We start from the raw sequence: 17,069 nt of genomic DNA on the forward strand, positions 1-17,069 counted from the left end.
GTGTGGCATGAGGGCAGCTGAAGGCTGCGCAGGGACACTTTGGTGTGCGCTGTGGGGGGGAGGGGGGGCGGTTGGGCAGCATGTAACTCAGGAGAAGTGGCAGCGGAGTGTCATGCAGGCAGTGATTGTGCTTTGTTGGAGGTAGTGTGGTGCTTAGCAAAGGTATGCCATGCTAATGAGGGCTTTTCAGAAGTAAAAGTTGTTGGGGGGGGGGGGCACTCTTGCCGGTATTGTGGCTTAATAGTGGGACCTGTGAACTTGAGATGCAGCCCAACATGTAGCCCCTCGCCTGCCCTATCCGTTGCTGTGTCGTTCCCATCACTTTCTTGAATTGCCCAGATTTTCACACATGAAAACCTTAGCGAGCATCGGCGATATACAAAAATGTTCTGGTCGCCCATTGACTTCAATGGGGTTCGTTATTCGAAACGAACCCTCGAACATCGCGGGAAGTTCATTTCGAATAACGAACACCCGAACATTTTGGTGTTCGCTCATCTCTAATGTTTATCTAAATGTAAAACAATAATTTTATAATAGATATGAGATAGATGATAGATAGATAGATAGATATGAAGTAAATAGATAGATAAATATGAGGTAGATATTAGATAGATAGATATAAGAGATAGATAGATGATTGATCGATAGACAGAAGGATAGATACGGTAGATATTCACTCTGTAGTAACTACAAAAAGCTTCCTGTCCGCAGGAGCTGATATTCCTACTTAAGGATTTAATCTCCTAGTGGAATCTACGACACAGAGAATTGCTGCAGTTCTGAAGGTCAAAGGAAGTCCAACGTGCTTCTAAATGGGGATCTCTAATAAAGTGGCCATTCAATGTATATGATCTATGTTTGTAACAATGTAGCCAGATGATGGACACAGATACAAGTGCCTTCTCATGAACGTTTTCCTGTTACAGTTACATTTCTTACTGTTATCTCAATGTATCCCCTTTCCAGCACGCTGTGAACCATATGAAGGTGGCCTACATGCCTCCCATACAGGACATCGGCCCTGATACCCTCCATGTCCAGTTTGAGTTTTCGGTTAGTGACCAGCATGGCGGGCGGCTGACTGGACTCATATTCAACATAACAGTCCTTCCAGTGGATGACAAAGTGCCAAAGGTAACGGCATTAGACATATAGTTTAATCACCATATAATTAAGAGTTCTGCAATTTTCTCATATAGTCTGTGTTTTAATATTTCACAATTTTAAAAATTTCTGCTTGTTGTCAGTGAATGGGAACATTTTTTTTTTTAAATCCAGAACTTGAAAGCTTGCCATATAGTTCTCACAGCTGAGGGTTTTTTTCCCATTTGTATCCAGTGTGGACAATGAAGTAAAGCCATCAGCAGTATAATATAATTTCCCTTCTGTCCTGATAGTTTGTAACAGTGTATCATCACAGGTAATATTGTTTCCAGCCTGTTTAGCTCACAGAGCCGGATACAACTGTCAGCTGCGAGAAGTATTAGCTCTGTACAAGAATGTTCTCATTCACTGACAGCAAGCGAGAGTTTTAAAACGGTAAAAGGTTAAGGGCTCCTTCATACGGGCGATATAGCGCAGGCAAAATCGTGCAAACTGCATCCATTAACACCAGTTGATTTCAATGGCTTCCCTCACATCAGTGAGGGAAAACATGATGTTTTGCTTGCGAAATTCGATTTTTGATGATGCCAAATCTACCAATCGGTCACTTTAAGAGGTTCCCTCATTTCTCCCTTCGGCAGTTGGGATGTTACATGACCTTGTTTTACAAATGGCCCTTTCCATGGCTCCTTTCATATGCGCAGAGAGTGGGCAGCCGCTTCTTGGAAGGGGGCAAATACTTTTTCACAAAGTGATGAAAAGGCTTCTGCTCTCCGGAGATCCCGGTTACTTGTGAGATGATTCTAATCTTTCATTGCACTGATGATGTTTTGGCCTCAGATCTTCGCTCACCCTGTGAGGACGGAGGAGGGAGCCAGCTGTCTCATTACTGGGGAAAGTCTTGTCATTTCCGATGAAGACACAAAAAGTGAGAGTCTAAGAATCATCCTAAAATCAGGACCCCGACACGGAAATGTGGAGCTTCGTGGAGTCCCAATAACGGAGGGGAGCGCATTCAGCCTGGAGGAGCTGCGAACCTTCAAAGTCCGGTACAAAATCAACCATATGAGTGCGAGATACTAAAGTTGTATAAGAGCGGATCAAAGGAAATAGGAAGTTTGGTGACACTCAGATTGTCATTATCCTGTACCCCAAGTGTCAGTGTGCCATTATCCTGTACCCCAAGTATCATCGTGTCATTATCCTGTACCCCAAGTGTCAGTGTGCCATTATCCTGTACCCCAAGTGTCAGTGTGCCATTATCCTGTACCCCAAGTATCATCGTGTCATTATCCTGTACCCCAAATGTCAGTGTGCCATTATCCTGACCCCGAAGTATCAGTGAGTTATTATCCTGTACCCCAAGCATCAGTGTGCCATTATCCTGTACCCCAAGCATCAGTGTGTCATTATCTTGTACCCCAAGTATCAGTGTTCCATTATCCTGTACCCCAAATGTCAGTGTGCCATTATCCTGTACCCCAAGTGTCAGTGTGCTATTATCCTGTACCCCAAGTATCAGTGTGCCATTATCCTGCACCCCAAGTGTCAGTATGTCATTATCCTGTACCCCAAGTATCAGTGTTCCATTATCCTGTACCCCAAATGTCAGTGTGCCATTATCCTGCACCGCTTTCAAGCGGCCCGGCCGCTCGCTTTTCCACTGCGGCTGGCGCTCCCATAGAGGAGAGTGCGGCAGCGGCGGAAAGAAAAAAAGAATGGACACCCTGCATATTCTGAAACCGCGGCTGCGGTCTCAGCCGGCCTTACCGCAGTGGATTGGCCGTCCAGTGTGGACGAGATTTCTGAGAAATCTCGTCCACATGGCTGGCTAATCCCGAGATTAGCGGCGCGGGCGGATTTGCCGCGGCGAAATTCCGCACGGAATTTCCGCAGCAAATCCGCCCTGTGTGAACCCAGCCTAAAGGTCAGTATGTTATTTTCCTGTACTCCAAGTGTCAGTGTGCCATTATCCTGTACCCCAAGTGTCAGTGTGCCATTATCCTGTACCCCAAGTGTCAGTGTGCCATTATGCTGTACCCCAAGTGTCAGTGTGCCATTATCCTGTACCCCAAGTGTCAGTGTGCCATTATGCTGTACCCCAAGTGTCAGTGTGCCATTATCCTGACTCCCAAGTATCAGCGAGTTATTATCCTGTACCCCAAGAATCAGTGTGTCTTTATTCGGTACCCCAAGTATCAGTGTTCCATTATCCTGTACTCCAAGTATCAGTATGTCATTATCCTGTACCCCAAGTGTCACTGTGCCATTATCCTGCACCCCAAGTATCAGTGTGCCATTATCCTGTACCCCAAGTATCAGTGTGCCATTATCCTGTACCCCAAGTATCAGTGTGTCATTATCCTGTACCCCAAGTATCAGTGTGCCATTATCCTGCACCCCAAGTATCAGTGTGCCATTATCCTGCACCCCAAGTATCAGTGTGTCATTATCCTGTACCCCAAGTGTCAGTGTGCCATTATCCTGTACCCCAAGTGTCAGTGTGCCATTATCTTTTCCCCTAAGTGTCAGTGTGCCATTATCCTGTACCCCAAGAGTCAGTGTGCCATTATCCTGTACCCCAAGAGTCAGTATGCCATTATCCTGTACCCCAAGTGTCAGTGTGCCATCATCCTGTCCCCCAAGCTTCAGTGTGCCATTATCCTGCACCCCAAGTATCAGTGTGCCATTATCCTGCACCCCAAGTATCAGTATGTCATTATCCTGTACCCCAAGTGTCACTGTGCCATTATCCTGTACCCCAAGTATCAGTGTGTCATTATCCTGTACCCCAAGTATCAGTGTGCCATTATCCTGCACCCCAAGTATCAGTGTGCCATTATCCTGCACTCCAAGTATCAGTGTGTCATTATCCTGTACCCCAAGTGTTAGTATGTCATTATCCTGTACCCCAAGTGTCAGTGTGCCATTATCCTGTACCCCAAGTATCAGTGTGCCATTATCTTTTCCCCTAAGTGTCAGTGTGCCATTATCCTGTACCCCAAGAGTCAGTGTGCCATTATCCTGTACCCCAAGAGTCAGTGTGCCATTATCCTGTACCCCAAGTGTCAGTGTGCCGTGATCCTGTACCCCAAGAGTCAGTGTGCCATTATCCTGTACCCCAAGTGTCAGTGTGCCATTATCCTGTACCCCAAGTATCAGTGTGCCATTATCTTTTCCCCTAAGTGTCAGTGTGCCATTATCCTGTACCCCAAGAGTCAGTGTGCCATTATCCTGTACCCCAAGAGTCAGTGTGCCATTATCCTGTACCCCAAGTATCAGTGTGCCATTATCCTGTACCCCAAGTGTCAGTGTGCCGTTATCCTGTACCCCAAGCTTCAGTGTGCCATTATCCTATACCCCAAGTGTCAGTGTGCCATTATCCTGTACCCCAAGTGTCAGTGTGCCATCATCCTGTACCCCAAGTGTCAGTGTGCCATCATCCTGTGCCCCAAGCTTCAGTGTGCCATTATCCTGTACCCCAAGTATCAGCGTGTCATTATCCTGTACCCCAAGCTTCAGTATATTTCCACTGTAAATTTGCTGGGCAAGTTGATAAAATCTCTTTTATGTCCATCATGCTGCAGTTTGCTGTGGAGTTCACTCTTTACAGTGCGGCTCTGATTGCTCGCTGCTGGTTGATACAGAATATTCTGCAGTAAATCAGCTCTCTATTTCTGGGTCACTTCTGTATCATTGTCTGATGCTGCGGCGGCACAGAGCGGTCCCATCACTCATAGGAATATCACCTGAATTCTGTTGATTGTGGGAGGTTTAATAAGTTTACTGTTTGTTTCTTTAATTGTATCTTCTGTGTTATTCCACATCCGTTTTCTGCCAAATATTGTGTTATTTCTAAAAAAAATGTGTTCAAAATCAAATTACTTAGGCCTCATGTCCACGGGGAAAATCAGGCCCGCTACGGATTCTACATGTAGAATCTGCAGCGGGTCCCTCCTGCCCCGCGGACATGAGCGCTGAAAAGAAGAATTTAAAAGAATTTACCTATCCGTAGCGGGCGGGGAAGGTCTGCTGTTCCTCACGGCCAGATCTTCTTTTTTCGGCCGGCGGATGAATTCGTCACGCCGGCGGCACGTCGCCGGCACGTCGTCGACGTGCCGCGCGCATGCGCCGGGCACATCCGCCGAGCCGAAGCAAGAAAGATCCGGCCGTGAGGAATAGAAGACCTTCCCGGTCCGCTCCGGATGGGTAAATACTTTTAAATTCCTATTTTAGGTCTCCCGCGGATCCGGACGGCTTCCATAGGCTTCAATAGAAGCCCGCGGGAGCCGTCCCTGCGGGAGACCCACACGAAAATGGAGCATGGTCCAGATTTTTTCATGCTCCATTTTTTTTAAAATGCCTTTTATTGACCATCCGCGGGTATTTATCTACCCGCGGGTGGTCAATGCATCCCTATGGGATGCGGATCCGCATGCGGGAGATCCGCTGCGGATCTTAAATCATATTTTGCCCGTGGACATGAGGCCTAAAAGTAATGAAAGAGACAACATTTTTTCAACCTTGCGAGGAGTGCAGCTGTCACAAGAGTATTACAGGAATGAAACATGAAGTTTCTGGACCCCAATGTGAGACTTGTAACAGGGCCCTCATCTGGTGTCTTCTTATGTGGCAGATGAGCCATTTAGGCCCTAAAGCTCCAGTGTAACTGTTAGCTCTGAGTCTCTTGTAGCCAGCGGTATACAAAAAAACTCATGGGGCCCCATAATAAAACTCAGAACTGGGCCCCTTTCCCCCAAAAAGTGTTTATAAATACACTAGCAGATATACCCGGCTTCGCACGAGTTAATTTGATACAGGTGTTTGCCTGTTGTTCACACTGAAATTTTTATGAAGTCTTGGATACTTCAGAGGAACCGAGGAATAAAATATGTATACATATAGAGGAGCGTGGTATTAGTGTATCTTGACGCCACCGCAAGCTAGGGGTTTGACAGGAGGAACGCCCCTGTCACACCCCTAGCTCCCGATAGGGCCAAGGGTATAAGGTGCTTATAGAAATGTCAGCATTACCTGCACTGTTTTTCTCAGGGTAACATTTGTGATGAGGTTTACATTTAGATTTGCAAATGTTGTCATGTTACCGCTGTAACATCTACCAATGTAAGCCTTACCACAAATGTTACCCTCACCCTAAGCTCCTCCGCTCACAGGTGCTGGACTCACCGCTTCGGCTGCGCTGCGGGCATTGTGGCCTACATCTCTGACGCTGCCCTGCTCACAGCTGCCGACAACAGTGTTTGTGTTCACTCCCTGTCAATCTTGACTCCACCAGGACTTCCTGGTGGCGCCAAGATACACTAATACCGAGGAGCGTTAGATTCTCCTCTGACTGCATGTACTGATGTCCCTCTGCATAATGTGCCACCCCTCCCATTATACTCACTTTATACCCTTAAATGTAACACCCTTTTTTATTCAAATTTACCCCCAGACTGGAGGTTGCAGCCCCCTCTTAGCCTTAAAGGCATGCTCCATCCCTGCAGTCCATGGCCGCTTTCTTCTGCTCGGTAAATGCACACAGCGGGGACTTAGATTCTTTTTAGTGTATACACATAAAGGTGAGGTAGATTGTTCTCAGTATACAAATCATTTCCCTAGGTTTTAAGGTTTCCGAGAAAAGAACTATCTCATGTATCATGGATTTTTCACACTTAGAATTGACTATTGAAGTTGCAACCCCTTTACTTTTCTTATTTAGGGTGTAAAGAATGGTCGTGGCAAATTTCATTTTTGGGAGGTTCGAATGTGTGATATTAGTTACATTACATAGGGGGTCACTTACGTTTGCACTTAGAATTGATTAATCAAGTTGTGACCCCTTTACTTTTCCTATTTAGCACCTATAGAATGGCTGTGCCTAAATTCAAGTTTGTATGACACCGGGAGGTTAGAGAATTAGATTTGGTACATTACATAGAGGTGCACTTACTTTTGCAATTAGCATTGAATAATTGAGTTGTCACCCCTTTACTTTTCCTATATAGGACCTAAAGAATGATCCTGCCAAATTTCATGTTTGTACAACACCTGGAAGTTAGAAAATTAGTGGCGAGTCAGTGAGGGCTTTCACCTTTTTATATATAATTTCTATAAAACTATATCATGTCGGGCTCAGATACAGTGACTCAGCTCTCGTATTCCTCTAAATTAACCATATAATAGTTATAATAGTCAGATGCACAGTGATAGTGATTACAGTGCAGTTACCTCCAGTGATCATAGGTGATGTCTTCTCTGACTGCAATAGTCAGCTTTTGTTGTTCTTTTCTATTTTAGTCCAAACTAACATGAAGACTTCTTTCAGCCACAACTCATCTCTGCAGACTCTTCCAATTCTCCTGCTATCCTAATGCCCTTCTAAGTGCCCCCCATAGTATTAGTGCTTCCTCAGGGCTCTTTTCCATGAGCGTAGGCATTTTTACGTGCACCTGCCGCACCGTAAAAATGTGTGAACAGGCGCACAAATCGAATGCTTGTGTGCCTGTTCAGGCAGCATGGGCTTGGCGCATATACGTCGAGGCCGCAATGCCCTTGCCTCTCCTCCCCCCCCCCCCCCCCTTGCCGGCTCACCTCCTCTCTCCTTCCCTCCAGCTGTTTGCAATTGCAGTGGGCAGGACAGGGGTGAAGCTAAGCACCTCCCCGCCCCTTGTCTGCAGTCAGCAATGGGAGTGGGCAGGATGGGGCGGAGCTTAGCCCCGCCCTCTCCCATTGCAGACAACCAGAAAGGAGGAGAGAGGAGGGGGGGGGGAGAATTTAGCAGTCACACTGCTAAACTCCCTCCCACCTCCCTTCTCCGGCCGCTGTCATTGGCTCCCATAGGAGTTTTTCCGCCACGGGAATATGCCTGTGTGATCTGATGCATTGGAATCCAATGCATCAGATTGTAGCATATAACGGCCGGACGTGAAAACGGTGGCTGATATACGCTCATGTGAATAAGCACTCAGAGTGATAGTTCCCCCACTGCACCCTCCCAAAATAATAGTGCCCCTGCATGCCTCATAAAGTTAAAGTGCCGGTTCTGCACCACCACAAAGTAATAGTGCTCCCTTTGGGGCCCCAATTAGCAACATTGCCCCCTCTGTTCCCTAATTAGTGATAGTGCTTTAAATAGTAGTATTGACCCCTTTGAACTCCTTTGGCCCCATTTAGTCATAGTGTGGCCTGTGCCCTCTCTGTAGCCTTGGCTGACAGTAGAATCATAAGTATTCACTTCTGTACTCTCTACAATCTCCATCCTCCCCAGCTCTTACTCAGAGTACAATATGCTGGAACGGGGAGTGGGGGGGAAGGTTAGGGGTCCCAACCTGTGATTACAACAGTAGCAACCGAACAGCAGTGAGTAACATATTAGATAATGCAGGGTTGCGACCTGGCTACAGGTTCAGGGTGAGTGGGGCAAAAGGAGGGGGCCCTATTACTTTTGGGGGCCACTACTGGGGCACTCTTACTATTGGGACCACTTCTGGATGCGCTATTATAACTGGGGGGCACTGTTACTTTTGTGGCATTATTACTATTAGGGCCACCACTCGGAGCATTGTTGCTATTAGGGACACTACTGGGAGCACTGTTACTATTGGGGGCATTATTACTATTGGGGCCACTGTTACTATTTGGAACACTTTGGGGGCCACTGTTACTATGGGAGGACTGAGGGAGACACTATTACTAGATGCAACCACTAAAATAGCGGTTAGGGACTAATGGGAGTATGTCAGCTTCTTATTCTCTTGGTTTATTGTAGCTGATGCATTCAGATTACCTGCAGCCATTATCTGTTTATAACGAGTATTTATGACCCCCTGTAGGATGGGCCGGTCCCTGCAGGTCTCCAGACTTGGTGGACTCCTTCCTAATTAATCCCACCAGGCAATGAGGTTTCCCATTATCAAACATTATGACTTTATCAGTCATTACACAATAAAAGATGTAATAAAACGCTGCGCAGATGCGGTGGAGTCAAACACACAATGCATTATATACGATAATAAAAATCCTTCCATCTCTGGAGACGGAGAACATATTGTCTGCACTGATTGAGCAGAAGGGTCTCCTCATTCCATTATCAGAGACCACCGCAGAAGCCCAGCAGCGGAAGAATGGCAAATCCCGGAGGGTCTTTCATGTTATGACGTGGAGGGCTGTGGAACAAAACCTGCTCTGAGATCAAGATAGGAAATGACCTGCTGCCCGTCACCCAGTCATAGAGAGATGCTGTAACCCAGAGGCGTAGCTAAGGGTTCATGGGCCTGGGTGTAAAAATTCAGCTTGCTTTACCAACCTCGGAAGGATGGAAGGCTGAGTCAACCTTGATCTGGTTACCTGAACCACTTGGGGATTGAACCTGCAACCTTCAGGTCGTGAGCAAGAGCTTAGGACTGCATACTGCTGCCTCTGCACCACACAAGGGTAATGATGGCTGTTGCAATGGTTGATCCACAGGGGCCGGCTGTACATGTTCCTGTTCATGTGTCATGTACCGCTGATCAGCTAGCGTTTTATGCTTGTATAAATGAGTGGATCGGCCGACTAATCAGTGTTTGCTCGTTCATCTGCTGATCGTTGGTCCCTTTGAAAGGCTTGATTGTTGGGCGAATGAGTGTGTGGAGGGATGCTCAGAAGAGATAAAAGGACCTAAAGGCTCTGTTCGGGTTTACATCATGGAAAAGAAGAACAAAAGAAAAAAACGGCATCATAGAACTGTCAGAATGACGGAAACAAGCGGCACCTGACGGAGCCCATTGACTATAATGGGTCTGTCCGATTTTCGCCAATGTTTCCATCATATTCCCGGAAAAATAGCGCATTTTAAGCTATTTTTTTATGGCATTGACAATGGAACCCCTGAGAAGCAGGTGGTGGTTGGTGTTGTATGGCGCGGTGGTGGCAAACGGAGATAGAGGCCGCACGTTTTATATTTCTACTTAACAAACTAGTTAACTACTCACTCCATGGGAGGGTATGAATATGTTTAATGTTGTATATAATTAACAGAACTTTCACACGTATAACGGAGGTCTCTGTCACAGTATTCCGTAGCACGCGGGTCAAATGCACTGTAGGTGCCGGACACATCTCCTCTCCTTCCTATGGGTGACAAGGCACTCCAATACCAACATCACTATCCTTCATCCTAGTATTGCTCCGTCATCATCATGGTACTCCTCGACCTCTCCGCAGCATTTGACACTGTTGACCATGACCTCCTCCTCAGTATGCTTTGCTCTGTCGGCCTAAAGGACACTGCTCTCTCCTGGTTCTTCTCCTACCTATCTGACCGCTCTTCCAGCATCTCCTTTGCTGGCTCTACTTCCCCTCCTCTTCCCCTTGTTGTTGGGGTCCCCCAGGACTCGGTCCTCGTCCCCCTCCTTTTCTCCATCTGCACTGCCCCAATCGGACAAACTATTCGCAGATTTGGCCTCCAATATTATCTCTACACTGACAACACCCAGCTGTACACCTCTTCCTCTGACATCTCTGCACTCTTCCTCTAAAACATCACCGACTGTCTGTCTGCTGTCCTCCCTTTTTCTCAGACTTAACCTTTCAAAAACTGACCTTCTCGGCTTTCCACCCTCAACCAGCCGATTTCAACACAACATTTCCATATCAGTATCTGGCACCACCATAACCCCCAGACAGCACGCCCACTGCCTTGGGATCACACTGGATTCGGACCTCTCCCCCCCCACCCCCCACCCCCAACCCCACATCCGATCTCTGGCCCGAACATTCCACCTGCACCTCAGGAATATTACCAAAATCAACGCTGAGGACACTCGTCGCCCTCATCCATTCCCAACTAGACTATTGCAACTCCCTGCTCATCGGCCTTCCCCGCACCAGACTCTGCCCTCTCCAATCCATACTAAATGCGGCAGCTAGGCTCATCTTCCTATCCAGCGGTTTCTCAGATGCCTCTGCATTATGCCAGTCACTGAACTGGCTGCCCATCCACTGCAGAACTAAATTCAGACTCATCACCCAAATGCTCTCCACGGCGCTGCACCACTGTACATCACCTCCCTCCTGTCCGTATATCACCCATCCCACGTGCTCCACACCACTATACATCACCTCCCTCCTGTCCGTACACCACCCAACCTACGTGCTCCGCTCTGCTAACACACTCAGATTAAACACCCCTCTAATCCAAACCTCACATGTCCGCTTCCAGGACCTCTCTAGAGTAGCACCGATCCTCTGGAACACTCTACCCCAAAACATCCGGACAATCCCCGAGGCACGGAACTTCACATGCACCTTAAAGACACATCTCTTCAAAGCAGCATACCAAACCTCCTAATCAGGTTCCCCCCCAATACATGTCCCCTGCCCCTCCCTATGGCTCCCCATATTTTCCACTTTGCCCATCATGTACATCTCCTGCCCCTGTACCTCCTATATTACCCCCACCCCGTGTGTTTCCAAGTAATTGAATACCACATGTAATTGTGGTATTATTTGTGTTTCCCCGTGCTTTGAAAGCGCTGCGGAATAAATTGGCGCTATACAAGTAAAGATTATTATTATTATATCATCACTTCACTTTATATATCACATAACTCATCGTATAGGCCTTGTATAAGTCACACACATATCCGCAGGATATGCCCTAAAAGTCTGATAGATATGCATCCCACTTCTGGGAGCTATCTCTTCTGATTCTGCCCCTGAATGCTCCCAGGGTCGCTTGGTCTGGAATTACGGAAACAGTCGTCTTAGAAGTGAATGGAAGTTATGGAAACATGGTAGCACAGCCGCACTAGTCTGCTTCCGTACTCCCGGCCAGGCATTCCCATCACTGTCAGGTTTGGATGGGAATACTCCTTTACAAGCTATTTTTCTGTAAGCTAAACAGGTCCAATATTCTGCGTTCATCATTTCGTAAACTATCATTATGCATGAGCACAGTTAATCTGATACACGTCCCCTGCATGGAGTTACATAATAAGACTCTGGCTGCCTGCAGCCACCACTAGGTGGAGCTCACTGCAGACAGTCAAGTTCTACTAACTGTCACTGACATTTCCAGTAACTGCAGACATTCTTTCTTCAGATGTCAACTTTCAGTTGTTTGCAATGCAAAAACGCCTTCTAGTTGCCAGTGTGTGAAACTACATGTCCAGAGCTATATGACACTGCACACTGCACCTCCTTCGCCAATGTGTCGCACTACATGAGTAGGACATTCTCTAGTGGCTGGTATATGACATTGCATACTGGAGATCCTTCTAGTGTCTGATGTTTTGCACTACATGAGCAAATCACCCTCTAGTGGCTGGTGTATGACATTACATCCTAAAGTTCTTTCTAGTGACCAGTGTATCACATTGTGTACCTTCTATTGGCCATTGTGTGACACTATGGGGACATGTATAAAGCCTAAAAAGTTGCAAATTTTGACAAGTGGGGATCTCTGCCAAAATGTATGACCTTTGGGGTTTTTGCTCAAGTCTCGCCTTAAAAAAAGAAGTGGGCAAGGCGTTTCAGGAGTGAGCATGCCCACCCAGACTGGTAGATGTATGTATAATTTACACCAAAAACTGGCATACAGTTCTGAGAAGACGGACAGAGGTACACGGAATGCGCCTCTTCATGTATTATATGCATCGGGGGAAATTATACTATAATTTCCTCTTATAAAAGCTCTTTCTAGTGGCTGGTATATGACTGCATGATGAAGCTCCTTTTAGTGGCCAGTGTATGACACTACACATTGGTGCTCCCTCTAGTGGCCAGTGTATGACACTACCCTCGGGAACTCCTTCTACTGGCTAGCACATGCTACTACATGCCAGCCAGCCTATATACACTTTCTGATCCCCAACAGCTGCCAGAGTCCCTTTTTGACCCCAGCACTCTTGTAGTTGTACCTGAGATTGTTTCTCCGTGACCCTCATACCTGTCCGTTTCTTTGAACCTGAATTTGTCACCCGGACCTTGGCTTCATCTGACTATTCTCTTGGATTGTGCCACAGCTTCTCCAAACCATCACCCACAGATCTCCAACTAGCCACATTAGGTGCTACCCCTAAACTAGTGAAAAGGAATCCTATAGGTACAGCCAGGTTCCAGACACCATTGAACTCTGTATTCAATTTGTCCCCAGAAAGCTCCCCCTAGTGGTGGCTGCAGGCAGTTAGCATTTTATCACATTACTCTATGATTATGGAAAACCCGCAGTGTGTTAATATCACTCATTATATATTTTTGGTTGCAGGTTTTGAATAGATTGACTTAAGGTGTGAATCACAGAGCCTACATACATACATATGTTCCGATTGTTCACAGGTATCAACATGATGACTCTGAGTCGCTGGAAGACACGATCACCTTTACAGTGACTGACGGAATTAACTCCGTAGATGGAGAACTGGAAGTTCAGGTGATGTCATGTTAAATTTAATATAAGAATAGGGGATTACAAATTAGGGTCTATGTGCCCAACAAATGTCAAAAGAGTGTTCGTTTGACATCCACCAGGTCAGCCTACATTTGTTGCGTAGGTGAATGTCTATTGCTCGCTGTTATCAGCCTGATAGAGGCTGACTGAAATGTAGAACACTTCCTGCCCAACTATGATCACTACTTCACGGCTCCAGCACTGAGAACCTTCGGAAGCATTACATCAAGAGATGAGCGAGCACGCTCGTTTAAGGCTGATGCTCGAGCGAGCTTCGTTTTTTTTGAGTAACTGACTACTCATCTGAGCACCATGTGGGGGGCATCGGGGGGAAGAGTGAGAGAGATCTTTCTCTCTCCTCCCCGCTCCCCCCCCCCCCCCGCATGGTGCTCAGATGAGTAGTCAGTTACTCAAAAAAAACGAAGCTCGCTCGTGCATCAGCCTTAAACGAGCGTGCTCGCTCATCTCCAATTACATCCAATGTGTGACTAAGGCCTCCTTCACATGGGCGACAAAGTCGCACGATTTTGTAGCATTGCTACAATGCTACAAATCGCATGTATGTGAAGCCCATGCTTTCCTATGGGTTCCTTTACACATGCGATGTTTTGTAGCATACTACAAAACGACACACAAACCCCGCAGGTCCGGCGATATGCCCGCGACATGAGAGGTTTTGTAGCCCATGTTTCTCTATGGAGCCTTCTTCTCTGTTGCATTGCATCGCAAGAAAACGCGGTTTGCATGCGATGCGATGCAACTTTGACAGTAGCAAATGCTACTGTCAAAGCTACAATCTAAGCCCTGGCTGCCGGAAAAAAAAACAAAAAACACACATACATTACCTTAGATGAACTGTCAGCCCGCCCGCAGCTTCTCCCCAGGTCCCAGCATTGATCTTCTTCTTCTCTTTTGGTCGGGGATTCAAAAATCCCTGCCTTCTGGAAGTGCTGGCTGTGATTGGCTGACACTTAGCCAATCACAGCCAGTGCTCGATGAATGGCAGTGATTGAACCAACCACAGCCATTCTTTGAGCACTGGCTGTGATTGGCTAAGTGTCAGCCAATCACAGCCAGCGCTTCCAGCAGCCGGGGATTTTTCAATCCCCCGCCAGAAGATGAAGAAGATGATCAGTGCTGGGACCTGGGGAGAAGCTGCGGCGGCACCCCGGACAGCGCGGAAGAGGTGATGTATACTTGTTTTTTTTCTCCTTTAGTTACAGCTTATTTTCAGGGTAGAGCTTATATTTGAAGCCCCCCCCCCCCCCCCCCGAAAATCCTTGCATGTGATGCTACAAAGTTGTGCAATTTTGTAGCATCACATGCGACTTTGTAGCGCTACAAAATTGCGGTATTGCTCAAAAAAAAATCGCAACGATATCGCACGGTGCAGTGATGCGACATCGCTGCGATTTTCTCGCAGCAATGCAGTAATCCTATAAAGGAGGCCTTATTGTTCTCAAGGGTTTGTTGACTTTTGCAACCATTGTATTGCTTCATTGCATCTTAAATAAAAACAAAGCAGTTTTACAAGTAGCCTTGATTAACAAGTTCCTACCATTTTTAGTATACAGCTCCTGTACAGAGCTTATGTGTCTCTATGGTTACAGACTACAAACAAACCCCTTGTAGTCTGATCCTGCAGTCATGAGTTAAAGCCCTTTAGGCCTCATGCTCACGGCTGTGACGGACTCCGCCAGTGGAATGTCGTTGCGTAGTCCATCACGGCACCCCCCAAAGACCCCATACTCACCTCTCCAGATCCACCGTGAGCGTCCCACCTGCCGAGCCGGCGCGCATGCGCAGTACAGAAAGTGATGCACCGGCAGTGTGGGACGACCGGTGGTTAGCGGGGACACGTAATCACGCGATACTTCCGCTGTGCTCACAGTGTAAGTATAGCGTGACGGCCGGCTTCCATTGACTACAATGAAAGCCGACCGCGCCAATTAGAGCATGCCGCAGTTTCTTTCATGCTGCATAATTCCATTGTAGAATTCCGCAGCGTGAACACTGAGCTCTTAGAACCTAACAGCTGCGACATAACGCAGTGGATTTCCGTTGCGTGAAACGCGATAGAAATCCAGCCGTGGATATTAGACCATAATACGGAACGACTGTGGGTGTTAAAGTGCCTGACAGCCGTCCGTGCTATGATCGCGCTTATGCTTTCACATAGTAGTAAACATTGCTCAGTGAATGAAGGCGGAGCTGGCCAGAGATCATTACGGCCGCCTCCATTCACAGTAAACAGGCAGTCATTCATAGATGAACGTTTGCCTGTTTACACTGGCAGATGCAGCCGCAGACCAATGATGATTTGTAGGTCTGCATGAAACATCCGATCGGCAATTGATCGCTGGTCGTTCTTTCACTGAACGTGTTTATACCTAACATCAATTATCGTGCAAATCACGTGACCTAACGAGCGGTTTGAGCGATAATCATGCTGTGTGGAAGGGCTTTTACTCCACTCCCTCTGCCTCCTCTTCTTCACAACCCATAGACAGTACAGGACACAGATAAGATTGTTACACATGATCAGACTACATAGCATTAGTTTGTAGTCTGTAACCATGGAGACACATAAGTCTGCAGAGAAACTGTATACACAAAACGGTTGATTTTTTTAAACAAGACTATTTGTAAAGTTGCTTCTTTGTTTCATTTTAGAAGAAGCAACACAAGAATGGCTGCAAAAGTCTAAATACCCTTTAAAGGGTTATTCCCCAAATCAACCTTTATTACCTATGCATAAGATTAGTGATAAAAGTCTGATCAGTGGGACTCTCACCATTGAGATCCCTACCATTCCTGAAAATGGAGTCCTATGTTCTCCTCTGCTCCTCAATGCAGGCTTTCTGCTCCCATCCACAGTGACATCAGATTGAATGGAGCGGCGGTTGCACATGTGCGGCGCCGCCGTTCCATTCATTCAACCGGGTTGACAGAAATAGCAGAGTACAAGCACTCGGCTATCTCCAGCAGTCCTATTGAAAATCAATGAATCTGCACTGCTGCTGGACAGGTGATTAAAGTTGACTTTGGGAATAACCCTTAAGGTTTATGCTCCTTTACTGATGTATCCAGGTCATTGTAGCTGAGATTACAAATTTGCACATTTACAAAGTTTACTTGTAGGTCCAATTTCCTATTTGTATGTTATGTGCTCTTCAGATCTCCCCTGTTAATGATGAGCCTCCAGAGCTGCGATCCGGCCTGAAATCCACCCTGTTTTGTCCAGAGGGCAGTTACATCTACATCACTACTGAAAATCTGTATGCGACTGATCCAGATAGTGACGACGCGAGGCTCACATACATGATCGCTCGCATCCCCCTGTATGGAATGATCCAGAGGGAAGGCGTCATGGTGGAAAAATTCACCCAGCTCGATGTTGTTCGAGGGTTAATCACCTATAGACATACAGGTAGAAGGAACTTTGCATCTGAGGAACTGGAATCATTGCTTCAGTTCTCATCTCAGGGATGTACCTGCGATAAAGCTGAAGGGAGAACAGTCTGTAGTC

At 46.8% G+C, this 17,069-nt stretch overlaps 1 protein-coding gene across 2 annotated transcripts in view; it reads left to right on the forward strand.

Moving 5' to 3' along the window:
- LOC136621897 (FRAS1-related extracellular matrix protein 1-like) overlaps window positions 1-17,069 on the forward strand; it is a 207,117-nt gene that overhangs the window by 62,735 nt on the left and 127,313 nt on the right. For both annotated transcript variants that reach the window (XM_066597747.1, XM_066597746.1), the window contains exons 13-16: window positions 970-1,137; window positions 1,948-2,156; window positions 13,429-13,522; window positions 16,718-16,970. In XM_066597747.1, the coding sequence (XP_066453844.1) occupies window positions 970-1,137; window positions 1,948-2,156; window positions 13,429-13,522; window positions 16,718-16,970 (724 nt within the window). The remainder of the gene's footprint in view (window positions 1-969; window positions 1,138-1,947; window positions 2,157-13,428; window positions 13,523-16,717; window positions 16,971-17,069) is intronic.

This window comes from Eleutherodactylus coqui, chromosome 3 (genome assembly GCF_035609145.1).
Source record: "Eleutherodactylus coqui strain aEleCoq1 chromosome 3, aEleCoq1.hap1, whole genome shotgun sequence".
NCBI lineage: Eukaryota > Metazoa > Chordata > Amphibia > Anura > Eleutherodactylidae > Eleutherodactylus > Eleutherodactylus coqui.